General features: G+C 32.8%; 1 protein-coding gene across 10 annotated transcripts in view; it reads left to right on the forward strand.

The window, feature by feature from the left end:
• The window catches only part of PPP1R9A (protein phosphatase 1 regulatory subunit 9A), a 288,124-nt gene that overhangs the window by 170,524 nt on the left and 95,585 nt on the right, over positions 1 to 22,015 (forward strand). For all 10 annotated transcript variants that reach the window (XM_036864289.1, XM_036864281.1, XM_036864284.1 and 7 more), the window contains exons 5-6: positions 5,854 to 5,958; positions 20,860 to 20,995. In XM_036864289.1, coding sequence (XP_036720184.1) covers positions 5,854 to 5,958; positions 20,860 to 20,995 — 241 coding nt within the window. The remainder of the gene's footprint in view (positions 1 to 5,853; positions 5,959 to 20,859; positions 20,996 to 22,015) is intronic.

Raw genomic sequence — 22,015 nt, forward strand, 5'->3', positions numbered from 1 at the left:
AACCATCTTAGTAGGTGTGAAGAGGGGTCTTATTTTAGCTTTGATTTATATTCCCCTGATGGCTAATGATGTTGAGCACCTTCTTCATATGCTTATTTGCCTTTTGTGAAACTTCTTTGGAGAAATGCCTATTCAGATCCTTTGCTCACTTTTTGAAATTGAGGTATAATTGACATATAACATTATATTAGTTTCAGGTGTACAACATAATGATTTGATATTTGTATACACTGTGAAATGATCACCACAATAAGTCTAGTTAACATTCCATCACCAGATGTAGTTACAAAATTTTCTTTCTTTTTTTTCTTGTGATGAGGACTTTTAAGATCTACTCTCTTGGCAACTTTCAAATAGGCACTACAATATTATTAACTATAGTGACAATCCTGTACATTACATCCCCATGACGTATTTATTTTATAGCTGGAAGTTTGTATCGTTTAACCCCCATCACCCAGTCTGCCCATCCCCCATCCCCTACTCTCTGGCAACCACCCATCTGTTCTCTGTATCTGTGAGCTGGTGGGTTTTCTTGTTTTGTTTGTTTGTTTTGTTTTTTAGATTCCACATATAAGTGAGATCATATGGTTTTGAATATTTTTCTTTGACTTATTTTTAAGTTGGGTTGTTTGTCTTTTTATTATTGGGTTGTAACTATTCTTTATAATATTCTAGATACCAGCCCCATATAAGATATATGATATTTAGAATTCTTCCAATTTATGAGTTACTGCAAATTAAAACCATGATAAATACCACTAGATACCTATTAGAATGGCCAAAATCTAAAACGCTATCAACATGAACGCTGATGAGAATGTGAAGTAAAAGGAGCTCTCATTCATAATTTTGTGCTGTTATCATTTCAAACTGTACAAATGGCAAATGGCTTCTTAACTGTCTCATGATTTCAGTCTCTCTCTTCACTGTCCTTCTCTTCCTTTACCCCTAATGGAGAAACATAATAGCAGTTCTCAAATATATGAAGGGCTATCATGGAGAAAGGAATTGACTCGTTCTGTGTAACTCTGGTAGTAGAACTACACTCTTTTCTTCTAAATTATATTTTGAATAAGTCCTTCAAAACTGAGTAAGTTTTGTCAAAATGCAGCACATTTTATAGCATCTTTCTGGCCCCACATGCTGTAAACCAAGGCAAATGAAAATCACTTCTTTAAACCTTCCTCAACTTGCTCCACACACTCAAGTTTTGATCTTCATTATGTTCTTTCATATTCTAAAACAGGCTGATACTTTTGGGCTAAACTGCTATTCATTTTCTTGAAAAACAGAAATTCATTCTGTTTACCTTACCTACTCATTTTTTTTTCTATCGCTATTGCTGTTAGCATAGTCTTAATTACTCATTTTAAATTTAGCTCATAGTCTATCTAACCACCTTCTAGAAACAACCTTCACTCATAGATAGGAAGTTGATAATAATCACCTATCATACACAAGCAATTTATCAGACTAACAAATACAATTTTCTACAGCCACGTGTACTATTTTTACATATTCTTAAAGTGCAAGGATAAACACGTTCATTAACATGATGCAAAGTTATAGTGACTTTGTAACATTTTAACATAAGGAGAGTTGTATATATTAAAAGCTTTATGACCAAGGTTTTGGAAATAACTAAGAATCTTGGAAATCATGTTTTAAGCTGACACTCTATAAAACATAATTACCATTGATATAAAAGTTTGTTAGTATTATGATTCAGTTTAGTTGAACACAATTTTATATTTTTTATGCTTTTTAAACTTTATGTAGGGGTACTTAATTTATCTGATCACTTTTGTATGAGAATTTTAGGAAGTTCAGATTTTATTATTATTATTATTTTTTTTATTACATGAACTTGGTCTCTTATATGAAAATACTTCTGAGCTTCTAGCAGAAATTCCAAGAAGGATTTTTTTTCTTAAACATCTAGCACATTTAAACTCTCATTAGATACGAAAATATAAGATTTATGAAAGTGCTTATTATTCTCTATGAAGCAATTAGGTTATTGCTCCTTTAATTTAAGAGGCTTTATAATTTAGTTTATTAATACCCTTCTAAGTTAGGAACATACTTCATATGCAAGCAGTGAGATCATGGCTTCTCTCAATTACAGCAGCACAGAGATTTGTAGCCTCAGTTCTGCAACTTCAGAAACAGGTTAAGTAATCCAAGAAACAAAAAACTCACTGGTCAAGATTCAAAGGGCTTTTTGCTTTCTAGTGTTCATGAATTTTTTTAATGAAATAGTTTGAGCTCACAAATAGACAAAGAAATTAAAGGATAGCAACTCAAATTCTTTACCTTCTCTCACATGGGAGATAACAGATTCCCATAATCCCATTAGAAGTCTCAAATGGTCAGATTATGAAATTACACTCCCAATCATTTCTTCTACAGTGGGGAATTATTTATTGTTGTTGTTGTTGATGATGTCGCTGTTATCTAGTGCAAACTAGGTCAAAATCAACATGGCCAAAAGCCAAGAAAAAAAAAGTCAAAAGTACTGAATTAGAAAAAAACATGGTGGCAAAGATAAAGTTCTATTGCTGCTTTAGACTAACTCTGGGGACCAAACAAAAGTTCATGAATGCATTTCTGTGGTAACACAGTTGAATTAGTTTTGTGAATCCACTCTGGCCTCTTATGGAAACTCCAAAGCTATTACAGGCTAATATTCAGAGTTTAACAGATGACTTTCATAAATATAAAGCGTACATGTATCAGACTTTATTCAACTCACTAATTAATGAGAGGACCAGTGAGATGGTAAGTGTGGTTCAAAGAACATTTTAGGAGTAGGTATTTACATGCAAGTTAATAAAGTAATGTTAGAATAACATTGCTAAGATAGATACAAAACCAGTTAATATTCTACAGGGAAATAAACCATGACCTATGGGATTATCTTTATAAATTTATTTATTTTTTATTTTTGGTTGTGTTGGGTCTTCGTTTCTGTGCGAGGGCTTTCTCTAGTTGCGGCGAGCGGGGGCCACTATTCATCACGGTGCGCAGGCCTCTCACTATCGCGACCTCTCTTATTGCGGAGCACAGGCTCCAGACGCGCAGGCTCAGTAGTTGTGGCTCACGGGCCCAGTTGCTCCGTGGCATGTGGGATCTTCCCAGACCAGGGCTCGAACCCGTGTCCCCTGCATTGGCAGGCGGACTCTCAACCACTGCACCACCAGGGGAGCCCGGGATTATCTTTAATAACAGAAGAAAAGTATCTGATTTTATTTAGGACAAAAGTCTACAAATTAACGTTCTACTTTAGTATGTCTAAGACTTTTAATCAATTTTAAAAACAGTGGATCAATTAAAATACATTCCCCCAAATTATCCTTGGTTGGGCCTGTTTAATAATGTATGTACATGACATTGAAACAACATATTGCCTCTCCTTTGATTTTTATTTCCAAGCTTTAAATAACTTTTCTTAATACATAGCAACAACATGTGATATATACAACATCTGCTCGAGATAATTATAGTAGCACTTAATTTTTATTGATGGGAAGAATCAATATGATAAAGATTCAGTTTTTCCCAAACTAATCTTAAAAATCAGTATAATTTTATTAAAACTCCAACAAATGTTTTTAGAGAACTTGGCAAGTAAATCCAAAACAAACTATGAAGAGAAAAAGCCCAAGAAGAGCTCAGAAAATTTTGAAGACAATGAACTAGGTAAAGGGAATTACCCTATGAAATGTCAAAACTAATTATGAAACAATGTAAGTGTGCAAAAATAGACAGTCAAGTAGAAACCACATTGATGCACATTTGAAACCTGACAGGGGCAGCGCTACAACTCAGTGGATAAAAAGTGGACTATTAAACGTTGTTAACCCAATTGTTTATATACTTGGAAAAAATAAAAAGATTGTTAACACATATCATAATAAAAAATTATTTCCCGGTAGATAACTAAAAATGCAGAAAAGCAAAATTTAAGACCTTTAGAAGAAAATATAGAATGTTTTTATAACCTTGATGCAGAAAGGGATTCCTTAAACAAAACACAAAAACTACCTAATATAAAGCCAAAATTAAAAATATGATTATATTTTTAAAAACTGTTCTTCTTAAAACCACCATTTCCCTCAAAAATGTGAAAAGATGAACTACAGATTGGGCCAAAGATATTTACAACATATTTAATTAAGAAAGTGTTAGTATACAGGATAAAGACATCTTATATAAATCTATGAGAAAAAACACTCAACAAAGATTGGTAAAAGACAGGTTCTAACAGTTTTCAGAAGGGGACATTATGACTCATCAACTTATGGAAAAACATTGAACCGCACTATAATCAGGGAAATGCAATTAAAATCACGTTATACCTTTTTACAATTATAAGATTGGTGGTATTTAAAGGGTCTGAATATACCAAGTATTGGTGAGGGTGTGGAGAGACTCAGAACCTCTCTACAGTGCTCTCGGGAATTTGCACTGGTATAAGCATTTTGAACTGAAATGTGTCAGTTTGCTAAAGTTGAAAATGCTTGTGTTCTTTGACTCAGAAATTCTGTTTCTAGCTATATATCCTGGAGAAACTCACACATGTACGTAAGGAGACATATGAAATTAGTTATTACATCAGTATTCATAATAGCTAAAATTCAAAACAATACAGTGCCCATCTGCAAAATAATGGATGAATATATTTTAGAATATTCATGAAAGATAATACTATGTGCTTGTTAAAATGAACTAGCTAGGTTATCACTTACCAACTTCTGAATTAAGTTGGCTTCCTATTTAGACCTACCAGAAAAGAGAATAAAAATACTGCCAATCCAAAAAATAAATTAATAAATTAAGTAAAATAAAATGAACTCGCTAGAATTGTATTTATAACCATGGATAAATCTCATATATAATGTTGAGTGAAGAAAACTAAATTGTAGAAAGAGAGGTATATTTCATAATGTTTGAAAACTGAAGATGTACACATATTGTGCCTATTCAAGTGTATGTATTATTTCAAAGCATCAGTAGAAAGGCTAAGCATCAAAATTAATGATAGTTACTTCTGTAGAAGCAGAGAAGGGAATAGAATTGAAGACAAATAATAAAGGGGCTTTGGCTTTTTTGTAATATTTTTTTTAGAAAAACGTCTGACTCAAATATTGCAGTGCCGGGATTTGATAAAGTTGGGTGTTGGGTACATGAGTGTTTATTATCTAATTCCCTCTGCATTTCTCCATGATTGAAATACTTCATTTTGAGGAATAAAAAATGGTATATATAAAGCATGTATATAAATTTAAAGGCATTATATGATAAACTACAATAATACTATATATACCTCCTAGACATAAATATACATGCACACGCACATACACTCATGTATGTGTGTGTGTGTGTATATATGTGCATTTATATACGTGTGTATATCTATCTACCTATATAGATACACTTATGAGCATTACACATACACTTAACGAGCATTACATAATTCAAGTGTACAACTTGAATAGGAAGGATTCCCTGCAATTCCTGGTGATATTTTTCCTTGGGGAGGAGAGGTGGGATGAGGGTTAGGTATGAGGCCTAAAGGGTATTTCAGTTGGATCTGTTATGTTTTATGTGATTTATTAAGGGCTAAAAAAATGGTTTAAATATGTCATCCATTAGCAGTTAACATTAAGCTTTTTTTTTTTTTTTTTTTTTTTAAACATTAAGCTTTTGACTAAGATCTGGAGCTTGGAGACAAATTTTGAAGCAATAAGAGTATCTTGAAAATCAATTTTGTCAGCTCATTTATTGGGAATGATAATATATTATCAGAAAAACTAATTGTGGGTAATTTTTTCCCTCTTCCCAAAGAATACAAGTCAATGACCAGATTGTGGAAGTGGATGGAATCAGCTTGGTGGGTGTCACACAGAATTTTGCTGCAACAGTTCTCAGAAATACCAAGGGCAATGTCAGGTATGTGGCTTGAGACATACAATTTGGTTACTTGATATTTTGTTGAATTTTAGTTTTCTCTCTAACTGTAGCTATAATTACAGGAAGAATTTTATCTAAATACTATAAAAACTTGCCTTTAGTTTAAAATTTTTCCTTCTTTATTGTAATTAGTTCATAAATGTAATTTAAAACTAAAAATTATAGTATTCTAGAAAGACACAAAGATATGAAGTGTACAGTGTGAATCAATATGGTTAATTACCAAGCTATGTTAGTGTGTCTTATTGCTAACATAGCACTAATTTCTAGGAAGATAGAATTTCTCAATAAATATGAATTTAGACTCCAAATCCTTTCAATAAAACCAGTTATACAGTAAATTGAAATTGAAATGATGATACATATATCCAATGATACATGTTACTAGACAAGCTGGCTGAATGATTTAAGGTTAATAAATGCATTTTTAAATCTCTTTATTGTTTTAAAGAATCAGGAAGGATAAATCTTTGGTAAACTATAACTTTTCCAGCTTAATAGGACAGAGGGTACATTATTTTGGACCTTAAATTTATATCCAACCCTGGGGTCCTGAAATTTGTAGCTTGGAAAACAAATAAAGTAGTCCTGAGCCAACTAAGGTCAAGGTTTGAAATCCATTTTATTTGGTCACAGGATACTTATTTTTTAATATAGTATTGCTTATGCCTTATACTTTTCCATAAATCCTATAAAGGAACACATAAGAGGACATTATTTACTATGTGTAATTATGAAAGTGTTTTAGTGTTATCATCATCAAAATTAAACTGCCAAATATTCTGAAAATATCGATTAGTTAATATTGCTATAAAGAGAGTAACATTAGGATTTTATTGCAGCATATTTTATGTTGCACAAGCATGGGTTTAGGTTTTATAATTTACACTTTTTCAATTGGAAAACATCCTTTAACAATGAAAAGAATGTTTAAAGAATACAACCTAAATGACTTCTATGGGTGCTATTTTAATGCTTCAAGAATACCCATCATCCTAAGAAAAGTATGTAAAATAATTGGAAAGAGTGCAGGGAAAACTGTCTGATGTACTCTCAGAGCTGCACGGGTGAGCCCCTCAGTAAATGTGATTGTCTCTGCAGAATTGCTGTCTGTTCTTGAGACAGCACTTTTCTGTGTCAGTGAAGAACTTGGTTTTGAAGCTGCTCATTACACTCTGCAGTGAATTTTAAAGTGAAATAAAGTAAGAAATATGTTCAACTTATAAGAACATTTCTCAGTTGGAAAAAAGTTTGTAGTTACATGAACTCATAGCCGTCCCTTTCTTTCTCTTCATAATTTTGTGCTCATTTCAAGCCTTGTACGGATGACGAATGGCTTAACTGTTTCATGATTTCAGTCTCTCCCTTCTTTAATCTGTCCTTCTCATCCTTATCCCTAATGGAAGAACATAATAGCAGTTTTTAGGGCTATCATGGAAAAAGGAATTGACTCATTCTACATAACTCTAGTAGTAGAACTAAGACCTGTGGGTGGAAATAATAATTCTGCATTCGTTACGTCCCTCTCTTCTTTAGAAACCTTCAATGACCCTCCATTCTGTGCAGAATCTAAGTTCTCTCCATTCTGTGCAGAATCTAAGTTCTTATCGTGGTATTAAAAGTCTTTCATCCCCAGTCTTATTCTTACCTCTCACCTCTCCCTATATTCATGCTGTAGTACAGTCTTACTAGTGTAGTCGTCATCCTTCAAACATGACTTGTGAATTATTGTTTTTGTGCCTTTCTATCATTCTTTCTGTTTAAAATACTGTCTTCTGGTTACAACCTACTTATCTTGAGGAACATATTTTAGCTCCTTTGCCCTTCAAGAAATCCTCCTTGATCTCCCTGTCCCCTAGTGATTTCTTCATCCTGGTAACATTCATCATTCATACCACTTTTTTGACCTTGAGGTTACAGAACATTCCACTTTAATTTTTTAAAGGCATACATTTAATTTCCTCATTCACTTTGCAAAAATGATATCACTTGATATCAAAATGGGACTCTTAGCTTCCTTTGTTCCCCCAAATTATTTAACCATAGGTTTTAATTGATTGAAATTGTATAACTCAGGGTCTTAATTAGTTGGGTCTTTTCTTTCCTAATTAATTGGGTCTTTTTTTAAAAATTTATTTATTTATTTATTTATTTTTGGCTGCATTGGGTCTTCGTTGCTGTGCGTGGGCTTTCTCTAGTTGCAGCGAACAGGAGCTACTCTTTGTTGCGGTGCGTGGTCTTCTCATTGCGGTGGCTTCTCTTGTTGTGGAGCATGGCTCTAGGTACGTGGGCTTCAGTAGTTGTGGCATGTGGGCTCAGCTCTAGAGCTCAGGCTCAGTAGTTGTGGCGCTTGGACTTAGTTGCTCCGCGGCATGTGGGATCTTCCCGGACCAGAGCTCGAACCCGTGTCCCCTGCCTTGGCAGGCAGATTCTTAACCACTGTGCCACCAAGGAAGTCTTTTCTCAATTTTAACTTATTAGAAATAATATTTGAATCCTCTGAATATATTTTAGGTGGTAGTTCTTCATAAGATATTAATACAGAAACAAGATCCAAAAACTAGACCTGTATTTTTAATGAATCATTTTAAACTGAGGGTTTAAAACATATATGGTTCTATATTTTTTATTTATTGTTGAGCTAGCTATCACATTTAGTGGTTACTAAAATTTATTTTTTAAAAGGGATATCTGAAAAATCACTAAATTTAGTTTGAATTTTTCTAACTACTAAGCAGAGATCTGGAGGGAATGTATGAAACTCATGGCTTTAAAGAGCCAGGAAGGGGAAAGATAAGAAACTAATAGTGTTAAGGAAGTTGAAGCTGAGATTTGGATATGATTATATTTTAAGTATTGGAGATAGATTTTTAAATTTATTTCCTGGAAATGCATATGAAATTGGTGCCAGCATTTAGATATAAATCAAAATCATACAATGAAGTTCTTTTGACTTACCCACACTTATAGAGAATCACTTTTTATCTGACCATAGTCTGCTTTATTTTATTAAACTTTGAATTGTTACACCTGAATTTGTGAACTAATAGTACTAATGAAAACCTCCTTGGTGTGCCATTTTTGACACACCAGAGAAATTATAAGACAAGTATTTTAATATGATAACTTCCAAGGGCATATGTGTTTTTCAACCCTACATCTTTTATATGAGTTAAAGCATATTAGGCCACTGTGAGGAAGTGGTTCAGCTCAAACCAGGCTATATTCCTGGGGCATTAGAAGCCCAGGCCTGGCTGAAAGCATTGGAAAACCATTATTATTTCCTCAATTTTATTGATATCATTTAAAACTAAGTAATCATAGTGAGATCATGGTGAGTACTATGCTAACCATGTTAATTCCTTTAAGTAATTGATTAGGGAAAGGACTTACGGAACTCAAATAGTTTATACTCAGAAATGATATATCACAACAACAGCAGGAGAAAGATAAACATTGAAGGACTGGGCATGGAGGAATCAGACAGTCTTCGTTATCATCCCTCCACTGGGTTTCACAAGACTTGTTGATCTCCAGATTTTAAACCACCATGGGCATGGGCATGGTACCAAGAAGCCCAAGTCTTTGTGTGGTACAGGACTCTCATAGTGTTGAGATTTCAGTTTCCCCCAAATCTGCAGATTAAAGCACAATCACAATGAAAATCTCAGCAAACTTTTTTGGAGAAATTAACATTTTTTACAAAGAACAAAGTTGAAGGACTTCCACTGTCTGAAAACTACACTAGTTACAGCAGTCTGGTTTAAGCATAAGGATAAAAATATAGATTAATGGAACAGAATAGACAGTTCCAATATAGTCCTGCACAGACATAAACAACTGATTTTTGTCCAATGCACCAAGGTAATTCTATGGGGGGAATTGTAGTCTTTTCAACAAATGGTGCTGGAACAATTGGAAAACCACATTAAAAAAAAAACTTGACCTTCATCCTACAGTGTGTACAAAAATTAACTCAAGATTGATCATAGACCTTAGTGCAACAGCTGAAACCATAAAATTTCTAGAAAACAGGCAAAAATTTTGTGATCTTGGGTTAATCAAAGATCTTTTGAACACAAAAGCAAGAAATTTAAGAAAAAGAAATGGTAAATTAAACCATCAAAATTTAAAACATTTGTTTGAAAAATACCCTTAAAATAAAAAAGCAAGCTACTGACTAATATTTGCAAAACAATTATCTGATAAAGCACTGTTACTTAGAAGGTATGAAGAACTCTTTATAATTCAATAAGAAGATATATAACCCTGTTGAAAACCTGCAAATCAATTAACAAGACACTTCACTGAGGAAGATATACAGTTAAGCACATGAAATGCTGCTCAACACCATTAATCATTGGAGAAATGCAAATTAAATCCACAGTGAGGTACAACTACACACCCACTAGAATGGCTGAAATTTAAAAGACTGATACTACCGTGCATTGACAAGGATGTAGAGCAACTTTAATATAACATCCATTCATTTCTGGTGGGAATGCAAAATAACACAGCCACTTTGCAGAACAGTTTGACAGGTTCTTATATAGTTAAACATACACTTATCATACCAGCCAGCAGTTCTACTCTTAGCTATTTACGCAAGAGCAATAAAAACATGTATCTACCCAAAGGCTCATACTTGCACGTTCATAGGAGCTTTATTCAAAAAAGCTCCAAACTGGAAACAACTCAAATGTCCTTTAACTGATAAATGCATCTGCAAATTGTATTATATACCATACAATGAAATATTTCTTAGCAATGCAAAGGAATGAACTGCCAATATATTTAGCACCATGTATGACTCTCAAAACTATTATATTGAGTAAGAAGCCAGACACAAAAGGCTTTACACTGCTTGAATCCATTTAAACTGCAGAGAAGAAAGAGGGAACATTTTTGGGGTGACAAAATGTTCTATATTGTGGTTATTGTGTTTGTTATACAACTGTATATATATTTGTCACAACATATTATACAATTTAAATTTGGTAAATTTTGTTGTATATAAATTTGACTTCAGTAAAACTGATTCTTAAAATGTGTGATAATAGTTAAAATTAACTTAAAAAGTGCTATGCTAACTAATTATATTGAGGTGATGGTGATTTGGGAAGGAGGATCATGTTTCTTTAAGAAAGGCAGATGTAGTCAAACAATTTCATTAACAATATGTAGATTTTATTGTGCTGTATACTTTTATTTTAAAAATATTTTGTTATTGAGTTTTTACCAGAAAAAATATATCTATATAAAATTCTTTATTACGTATGGACCCTTTTCCTTATTCAAACATAGACTTGCAACATAACTTTTAAGAACTCATGTTTTTGGGTCTGTAGCTTTAAGTGGGACCTTGCCTATCTTATTTACTACTGTGTGCCTGGCATAATTGGTGTACCTATTGTTGCATAACATATTACTCCCAAATTTAACGACTTGAAACAGCATACTTTTTTTATCTCACAGTTTCTGTGATCCACTTCCCAGCTTTCTTATGAGAGCCTCTCTACAGGGATGCCTCATAACATGGAAACTAGATTCCCCAGAGGGAGTGATCCAAGGGAGTAGCCAAGATGCAATCTGCCATCTTTTCCTAGAGCCGAAGTGACATTCCATCAGTTCTGTATTTTATTTGATAAAAGTGAGTCAACAAGTCCATCCCACACTCAACGGGAGAGAATTACACAAGACATGGATATAAGAATACAGAGATTATTTGACTCCATCTTAGAGGCTGCCTATTATGTAGTGATCAGTAACTAGTTGGATGGATGCACAGACAGATGGATAGACAGGCAGACAGATTAATGTTATACCATAATATAATTTATGTTTAATGTTGCATACCTTATCTTAAGAACCCTGAAAACCTTGAGACTATTTAAGAAAGACTGACCTTTGGATGGTGAGAGATCTAAACATTTTTCCTTCTATACATAAAAGAGTCTACAAACTTTTGCCTAAAATATAGAAAAAATTTAAAAGACATGGTAACAATTGTAAAGCATTTGAAAGAGTGAACTCTGGAACAAGGATGAGTTGTTGTTTTTAACTCCAGACAGCCTTCCTAGTACTGAAAGGCAGCTGTTCTAGGAAAGTGATGCTATAGAAGAGATTGTGCTTCAGTATGAGAAATTTCTAATAAATTTTGTTTGCTCTTCAGTGCCATTCACATTAAGCTTTAAATGCTTTCTGAAAAGTACCTGCTACTTGTGCTCAATCACTAAGCACTCATCATGCTTTTATCCCCAGTGAATGTATTTAACAACTTTCTGACATCAAGTCATAGAACACTTCTGGAGGTCAGGATTTTATAGGAACTACAGTTACACACAATAGAAAATAAATTAATCCGAGGGTCTTAAATATTCCTCTGTCCTTTTTGGAAGAGGTTATAATATTCAAAAGAAAATATAAGTGAATGATAAGTGACTTTTTTATAGCTATGCTCATGTTTATTTTGGATTCACCCCTGGGCATGTAATTTCTAAGTATGGAAGCTTTAAAATATTCTTTTTTATATAATGTCATTGGTGTATTTGAGATCTCCATTGAAATGCATTGAATATTGAAATGTTTTCACTTCATTCACATCATTTTAATAAGAATTTTTGTCACCATTACACACAAGGGGAAATTGAGAGTTTCACTTTTTAACAGAGCCTTGGTTTTGTGGTTGGGTTTAATGGAGTGTCATACATAATGAAGGGCAGTGAGGGTATTATCATGTTCATGGAAATCATGAATCATCGTGGATTTTGTACTTACATTACTCCTAAGACTATCCCCTTTCCCTCAGATTAGAGGAGCAGCCACTCTAAAGTTGGGACCATGGATAATAAAATTTTACTCTCATATATATGACAATAGTCAGCAACAACTGGTGATAGGAAGAAGATTAAAGACAGTGGGGATTTCAGAAAACTACTTAAAGGGGACTTCGGCTTAATGAGATGTTTTCTGGTGTCACTATGTACAGATTAAGATTCTCAAAAAATGCTTTTTAGTATTTGTGTGTGTAAACGTTTAAACCTGAGACATCAGAGCTAACTATTAAATAGAGAAATGTCATTTCTTGAAAGGATGTAGCATTTTAGAAAATATATAGTCCTTGACGTAGCATGAGTTAGGCAATGTTTTTTAAATAATTCAACTACTTTTTTTTTTACATTGAACTATAGTGTAGAAAAAAGTTCTTTATAATCAGAGTTGGATTAGATACAAAATTCATTTCCAGGAACTAAGGCTTACAATTAGGTTTAAATATTTCAGATCTGTCTTTTAAAAGCAAACATTTTTATATGAATTTTTAAAAATTTAAATGCTAAATATATAGTATATTAATCTAGATCCCAATATGGAAAGGAAAAATATGTAAGAGTCTTCAAGTATAAGAAAGAGGGAAAAGCCTGGTTGTGCAGAACTTCAGCCTCTGAACACAATCAGCAAATTTTAGTGAAGGGAGATGGATATACTTTTGCCACCATTGCTCAGTAAAATTAAGTTAAATATTTAAACAGCTATCAAGTTCACACTGTAAGATGTCATCCAATATAGAAAAAAAAGAGTTTTTACCAAAATGTTTAAAAGCACCATGTGATCTTGTGACCCAAGGCTGAAGTAAAATGATAATAGGTCTTGTTCATCTAGTTTTCTTTTTATTATTAAGGTTTTTTGTGTGCATATGATAAATATTTGTTTATAGAACATTTGAATGAAAGAATTGATTTTATAAGAACTAATAACTATATCCTGATTTAGATTTTCCTTTTTTAGATTAATTCCATATTTATAATTAAAAATTTTTGATGTCATAATAAGTGCTATTTTTGACTAATGTATCACTTTTATTGGAGTAGCTTATATCGGAAAAACAGACACTCATAAATCATCATTTTTCAACATAACCTCTCACATCATTCTTTATGACTACAATTCAGCAAATTGTAAATGGAATTTTATAGTTGTTTGTTTTTGTTTGACAGCTCACCAGAGAATTCAATAAACTAATCAAATGAATTCCATATAATCTCGTCATCTAAACTCCAAAGGACAGTACATGGACATTGCTTTGTCTTATAATAGATGAAAAGAAAAGGAAAAACTGATTTATCTGCCTTTGCCTATTTTATCTCAGCCTGAGGGTGAGAGGGGACAGTTTTTTGTAAAATAATTCATGTTGAAGCAGCATGATTGTTTTAAACACTAGAAACACGCCACGCTGTAAAAACACGCCACGCTGTAAAAACACAAACCCTAGTTATAGATTTTGTTTTTAATATTGCCATTATTTGTAAATTGTAAGCTTAGAAAATACCTAAGTTTAATTTAAATGTACATTACATGTTTTTTTTTTTTTTTTACTTCATTCTTTATAGCTAAAATACAAAAGATCACACTGTTCCTTACTGAAGCAAGGAAAAAAAATAGAAAGTAACAAGAAAAGTATTTTTCTCTTAAAGGAATTTTAAGTTTATAAACAAGATGATTTGACTACATGTGTTGTCATTTCAGCTGGGGATAATGTCTAAAATATAAATAATAATTGTGCATAAATGTCAGTTAATTTGGTCACATATATTTAGAGGGTCTGATTGTTGCTGGCTTTAATTGTTATATTTTTGATGATCTTTAAAATTCAATGTGGAGTGATTATATAATCCATACTTTCCTATTTCAAATGCAACTGAAATTAAGGTTTTTTAGAGCACATTTCAGCGCAAGTATTTTATCTTTTTCCTGTGGTTGACTCACAAAAACCTTCTCTCTTTCAAAACTAGTGAGAACAAATAAGTAATTTGGACAGTGTGTACATATAGTACTTTGAAATGCACTCAACCCTGTGTAGATATTAATATATTGTCTAGATAAAGGCAACAGTAAACATGTACTAATACTCTCTAGGCACCAGGTACTTAGTTAAGCTTTTTATATGGATTATATATTTGTTTGTTATTGTTATTATATTTATTTTACAAATTTGGAAACTAAGAATTAGAAATTTTAATACACTCAGGGTTACAGAGCCAATAAGTCATGTTTATGTTTCAGTGGATTTGTTCTGTCAAAGCCATTTTTCTCTTTTACATACACTTTTAACTCCTAAGTTATACTATCATAGTATGTCCATATTCTGAATCCATACTTGAAATAATAACCTTACTTTAAATTTTATATTTTCCACTCATTTCTATGTATGCTAGATTATACACATACAATAGGACACACTTATAATGACAGCTTAAAAATGGACCAAACATTTAGAATATATAGACAGGTAATTTGAATGTTACACATTTTCCAAATGGGAGATTTTATTAGTCTTATCTTAATAATAGTGCCTTAAAGTCCTTTCATGTCTGTACCACATTTTATTCTTCTGTCACTCCTTTAGACATATGGGGTAGGTACTAATTTTCACATGAGGAAAATACGGCATAGAGAATAGTTCAGTTCCACTTCTGTGTGCTTTCCCTTTGGACCACACTTACCATGATGACATTCTTTTATTGCAAATCTGTACTGTAAATTATACCAGATTACAAGGCTTTAAAGTGTGTCTAACTGGAAGCTATAACGCTACCCAAATTTGCTGCCTGAATGAAGAGACATGTGTAGTTCAACATAAAACTTTTAAATAAATGCAGAGAGATCAATGAACTGGAAGACAGAGTAGTGTAAATCACCCAAGCTGAGCAGAAAAAAGAATTTTAAAAATGAGGTTAGCTTAAGAGACCTCTGGGACAACATCAAGCATACTAATGTTCGCATTCTAGGGACCCCAGAAGGAGAAGAGAGAGAGAAAGGGGCAGAGAATTTATTTGAAGAAATAATAGCTGAAAATATCCATAACCTGAGAAAGGAAACAGACATCCAGATCCAGGAAGTACAGAGAGTCCCAAACAAGATGAACCAAAAGAGGTTCACACCAAGACACATTATAATTAGAAGGGCACAAATTAAAGACATAGAATCTTAAAAGCAGCAAGAGAAAACCAACTAGTTACTTACAAGGGAATTCCCATAAAACTGTTAGCCGACTTTTCAGCAAAAACTTTGCAGGCCAGAAGCTAGTGGCACCATATATTCAAAGTGATGAAAGGAAAAAAACACTACAACTAAGAATACTCTACTCAGCAAGGCTATCATTTAGATTTGAAGGAGAGATAAAGAGTTTTATAGATAAGTAAAAGCTAAAAGATTTCAAACCACTAAATTGGCTTTACAAGAAAAGTTAAAAGAACTTCTCTAAGCAGAAGAAAGAAGACCACAACTAGAGACATTTAAATTACAAAAGAAAAAGGTCTCGTTGGTAAAGGCAAAGGAAATGCTTCCAAACTTGTTCTGAGGTCAGCATCACCCTGATAGCAAAACCAGACAAAATTACCACACATAAAAAGAAAATCACAGGCCAATGTCACTGATGAACCTAGATGCAAATATTCTCATCAAAATGTTAGCAAACTGAATTCAACAATACATTAAAAGGATTATATAATAACATGATCAAATAGGATATATCCCAGTGATGCAAGGATGGTTCAGTATCCACAAATCAATGTGATAGCCACAGTAACAAATTGAAAAATAAAAATTATATTATCTCAATAGATGTAGAAAAAGCTTGTAACAAAATTCAACATGCATTTATGATAAAAACTCTCAACAACATGGGTATAGAGGGAACATACCTCAACATAATAAAGGCCATATATGACAAACCCACAGCCAACATCATACTCAATGGTGAAAAGTTGAAAGCATTTCCTCTAAGATCAGGATCAAGACAAGGATGCCCATTTTTGCCACTTTTATTCAATACGGTATTGTAAGTTCTAGCCACAGCAATCAGACAAGAAAAAGAAATAGAAGGAATCCAAATTGGAAAAGAAGAATTAAAACTGTCACTTTGCAGATGACCTGATACTATATATATAGAAAATCCTAAAGACACCACCGAAAAACTTAGAACTAATAAATGAATCCAGTAAAGTAGCAGATTACAAAATTAATATACAGAAATCTCCTGTAATTCTGTACAGACAACAAAATATCAGAAAGAGAAATTAAGAAAACAACCCAATTTACAATTGTATCATAAAGAGTAAAATAGCTAGAAATAAACCTAACTAAGGAGGTAAAAGACTTTTACTCAGAAAACTATTAGACATGGATGGAAGGAACTGAAGATGAAATAAACAAATGGAAATATATTCTGTGCTTATGGATTGGAAGAGTTAATATTGTTAAAGTGCTCCTCAGGCAGTCTACAGATTCAGTGCAACCCCTATCAAAATACCAAAAGCATTTTTCACACAACTAGAGCAAATAATTCTAAAATTTGTATGGAATCACAGATGACCCCAAATAGCCAAAATAGCCTTGAGAAAGAACAAAGCTGGGGGTATCATGCTTCTGATTTCAAACTATACTACCAAGTTACAGTATTCAAAATAGTATGGTACTGGCACAAAAACAGACACATAAATCAATGGAACAGAATAGAGATCTCAGAAATAAAATGACACTTAAATAGTCAGTCAAGGAAGGCAAGAATACAAAATGGGGAAAAGACAGTCTCTTCAATAAATGGTGTTGGGATAACTGGACAGCTACATGCAAAATAACCAAACTGGACTACTTTCTCACACTATATACAAAAATAAACTCAAAATAGATTAAAGACTTTAATGTAAGACCTGAAACCATAAAACTCCTAGAAAAAAACATAGGCTGTATGCTCTTTGACGTCAGTCCTAGCAATACATTTTTTGGGGATACATCTCCTTAGGCAAGGGAAACAAAAGCAAAAATAAACAGATGGGACTACATTGAACTGAAAAGCTCTGCACAGTGAAGGAAGCTATCAACAAAATGAAAAGGCAGCCAACTGAATGGGAGAAGGTATTTGCAAAATGATAAGGGATTTATATCCAAAATATACAAAGAACTCATATAACTCAACATCAAAATAGCAAAGAACCCTATTTAAAAATGGCCAGGGGACCCGAATAGACATTTTCCCAAAGAAGACATGTGGCCACAGACACATGAAAAGATGCTCAATATCACTAATCATCAGGGAAATGCAAATCAAAATCACAATGAGATATCACCTCACACCTGTCAGAATGGCTATTATCAAAAAGACAACAAATAAGCGTTGGTGAGGATGTGGAGAAAAGGGAACCCTTGTGTGTTGTTGTTGGAATTGTAAATCAGTGCAACCACTATGGAAAGCAGTATGGAAGTTCCTCAAAAAATTAAAAACAGAACTGCAATATAATTTAGTAATTTTACTTCTGGGTATTTATTTGAAGAAAACAAAAACCCTTATTTGAAAAAATATATGCACTCAAATGTCCATTGCTGCATTATTTACAATAGCCAAGATACAGAAGCAACCTAAGTGTCCAACATTAGGCAAAAGGATAAAGACAAAGTGATATATTTATACAATGGAATATTAGCCATAAAAAATGAAATCTTGCCATTTGCAACAACACAGATGTATCTACAGGATGTTATACTAAGTGAACTATGTCAGAAAGGAAAGACAAATAATGCAGGATCTCACTTAAATTTGGAAGCTGAAAAGCAAAACAAAAACTTAAATTAAAACTGACTCAGATATAGACAGCAAATGGGTTGTTGCCTGGAGGGAGGGGTGTGTGTGGAGAGTGAGCCAAATAGGTGAAGGTTTTAAGAGATACAAATCTCTAGCTGTCTGATAAGTAAGTCAAGGTGTTGTAATATTACAGCATAAGGAATATGGTCAGTAATACTGTAATAATATGGGGACAGAGGTTACTAGACTTATTGTGGTGATCATATCATAATGTGTACAAGTGTCAAATCATTATGAATACACCTGTAACTAACATAATATTGTATGCCAACTATATTTCAATAGAAATAATTAAAGAAAAATAAATGCAGAGATATACCATGTTCATGGATCAGACAATTCCATATTATTAAGATGTCAGTTCTCCACAATCTATAGATTCAAACCAATACCAAATGAAACATCAATGGGCTTTTTAAATGAAATTGGCAAGCTGGTTGTAAAAGTTATATAGCAATTTAGATAACTTAGAATAGTCAAAATAATTTTGAAAAAGATATACATAGTTGGATAACTCATAGCACCTAGTTTCAAGATTTACTATATAGTAATCAAGGCAGTGTGGTATTGGTACAAGGATAAATACATCAGTGGAACAGATTGGAAAGTCCAAAAATCAGCACACAAGTACATGGTCAATTGATTTTCAACAAATGTCCCTGAGTAATTCAGTGGTGGTAATGAATAGTCTTTTTAAGAAATGGTATGGAAACAACTGGTTACTCATTTGGAAAATAATGAAACTCCCCCCTTACCAAGCATCATGCATGAAAATTAGTTTGAAAGATTTCTCATACCTAATAAAAAATCAAAACATTAACACTTTAACAAGAAAAATAGGAGAAAAATCTTAGCAATATTAAATCAGGCAAAGATTTCTTAGGAAACACAAGGCACAATCTTTTAAAAAGCGATAAATTGGACTTCCTTGAAAGACACAGTTAAGATGAAAAGGCAAGCCATAGATTGAGAGAAGGTAATAAATCAAACATATGCATATATGATTTGTGTGCATGTATGTATCTGTGTAAGTGTATGTATCTATAACATTTATAGATAAGGATATATATCCAGAATATATAAACAATTATTACAACTCAATAATTAATAATTAATAACTTCCCAAAGGAAAATAACTCAGATGATAAATGAATACCCAAGCATAATTTCAACAGTCCTGTTTGAAACTGCATAAAAATATTTCTAAAAGACATTTAATTACTAACATCCAAATATAAAAACTTTGACCTTTAGTGAATTTGTACAGAGAACGGTAAAGTATTTCATTTAAAATTGTAATTGAAAATAGCAACATATTATAATCAGAGGAAATCATCAATTAAGCATAGAAGCAAGATTAAACAAAGAGTTACATCCAAAATAATGAAGTTAAATAATATATGGAAACTATATCATGGAGACATATTATTTGTATTTTTAGAAAAATAGAACCATATATTAGTGTGAACAGACGTTAAAAAGTGAATATTAATTTGTTGAGGAAGAACCATAGTATCAATGAGGGTGTATCATAAGTGACTAGCTGGCAATAAGTAAATGTCTTCCCTGTTTTTTTCTTTATACTTATAGGAATTAGTATCAACAGATATTTCCCCTTGACTCTTTATTTCTTGAGGCCACATCCTTCCTCATAGCATCTTTCTCCAAAAGAAATGAACTAATTTGCCACCTCTCCTTATTTTAGTTTTTCATTTTAAAAACAAAACCAAAAACTACATTTGTTTCCCCTTCTTTTTCTTATCTCCACAGTTACAGTTGCTTAGCAAAAAGTCAGTGCCTCTCTATTTATTTACTCACATAGGGTATGCCATACCTCAAAATATTTTTGAAGTGGTTTTTGCATTATAAAGAGGACATAATTATGAAAATGATTCTGAAGTTCAGTGGTACAGTAAATTATGAGCTTGCTTTCATTTTGCAGGGCATCAAAAATGTGTAAAGTACTGTAGAATGGATTACATCTGTTTTGTCTTCTCCTAAAGTAATAATTTTTTATGGTCCTTTACTTTTCCCATTTCTTTTCCTTTGGGCTGTGGCTGCAAAAATCACTTTAATTGCTCAGCTAACCTCTTCTTCTACCCAGGCATACCTTTCAAAAAATATAGGTAGTAGTTTTTTGAGGTTTGATGTACCCTGATGAAATATGAAGCTTGGTTACTTTTCTTAGCATTCCTTTTTGCTGGAGAGTCTAACTATATCAGTTTTCTTTAACCTTTGTATAGATTTGTTATTGGGCGAGAAAAACCAGGACAAGTGAGTGAGGTTGCCCAGTTGATAAGCCAGACGCTGGAACAAGAAAGGCGCCAGAGAGAGCTGCTTGAACAGCACTATGCCCAGTATGATGCCGATGATGATGAGGTAAGTTGCATTTGCAAACGTTCTTTTTCCTTCATTTCTTCTTTCTACATCCCTACTTGATAAAACTCTCTTTACCGTATAACAGTATGACAGGTCTTTGCAGTTTCTCAAGGAGAATGTGTTGACATTCAACTCACAGAAAGGAAATATTACTTGTGTTTGTTATTAGCTTATCAATCAAGTAATGGTATCATATTTACAGTATGAAGACTTCTGGATCAAATAAGTCCTCTTTTACCACAGTATTAAGATAAATTCACTGAAACAAAAAAGGGTAAAAATACCAAAATGTGTATAGTAGCTATTTTTTTGTTGGAATTAGGTGATTTTCTCTCTCTGCTTTATATTTTTTCAATTTTTTCTAAATTTTCTACAATAAGTATGTAACGCTTTTTCAAAAAAATCAGTAAACATTTTGAGTGAAAAGGCACATACACATACACAAACATACACAGAAAAGTACTGAAAATTGCTGAGTGTTTTCAGGTTTTTTTCCCCCCCAGGAAGAGAAAGTTCTTTGGATCTGCTCACTATGATTTGTGCTAACATAATGCAGAACAAAGCTTTTCCACCAGCACATATTCCATAGAGTAGATACATACTGGAATAATTTTGCATCCTGCTCTCTGTAGAAGATCAAGCAAATGAATAGAAGCTAACCCCCAAGTGAAAACTTCTCTATGGAACCCTTGTGTGTTGTAACATAAGACAGATGCTGGTCTATTTCTAATGTAAATGCCAAATGTACATTGATAAAATGGGACAACATACTTTATTATAAACATGTTTAAACATGCATATGTTTCACATTGGCATGTCAAAGGATCCATCAACAATTTAGTTGCAGTATTTCATAAACATAGTAAATATTCAGGTAAAACGACTACTCTTCTTCATACCAGCTGATAGAAGTAAGGATAGTGTAACTTCATATGTTCAACCTCTACTCATCTGAATATATTCTTTTTCCAGAACTTTTTTTGGTTTCTAGCCAGCAGGACCTAGTGAAGATCAATAAAG

This window comes from Balaenoptera musculus, chromosome 9 (genome assembly GCF_009873245.2).
Source record: "Balaenoptera musculus isolate JJ_BM4_2016_0621 chromosome 9, mBalMus1.pri.v3, whole genome shotgun sequence".
Lineage (NCBI taxonomy): Eukaryota > Metazoa > Chordata > Mammalia > Artiodactyla > Balaenopteridae > Balaenoptera > Balaenoptera musculus.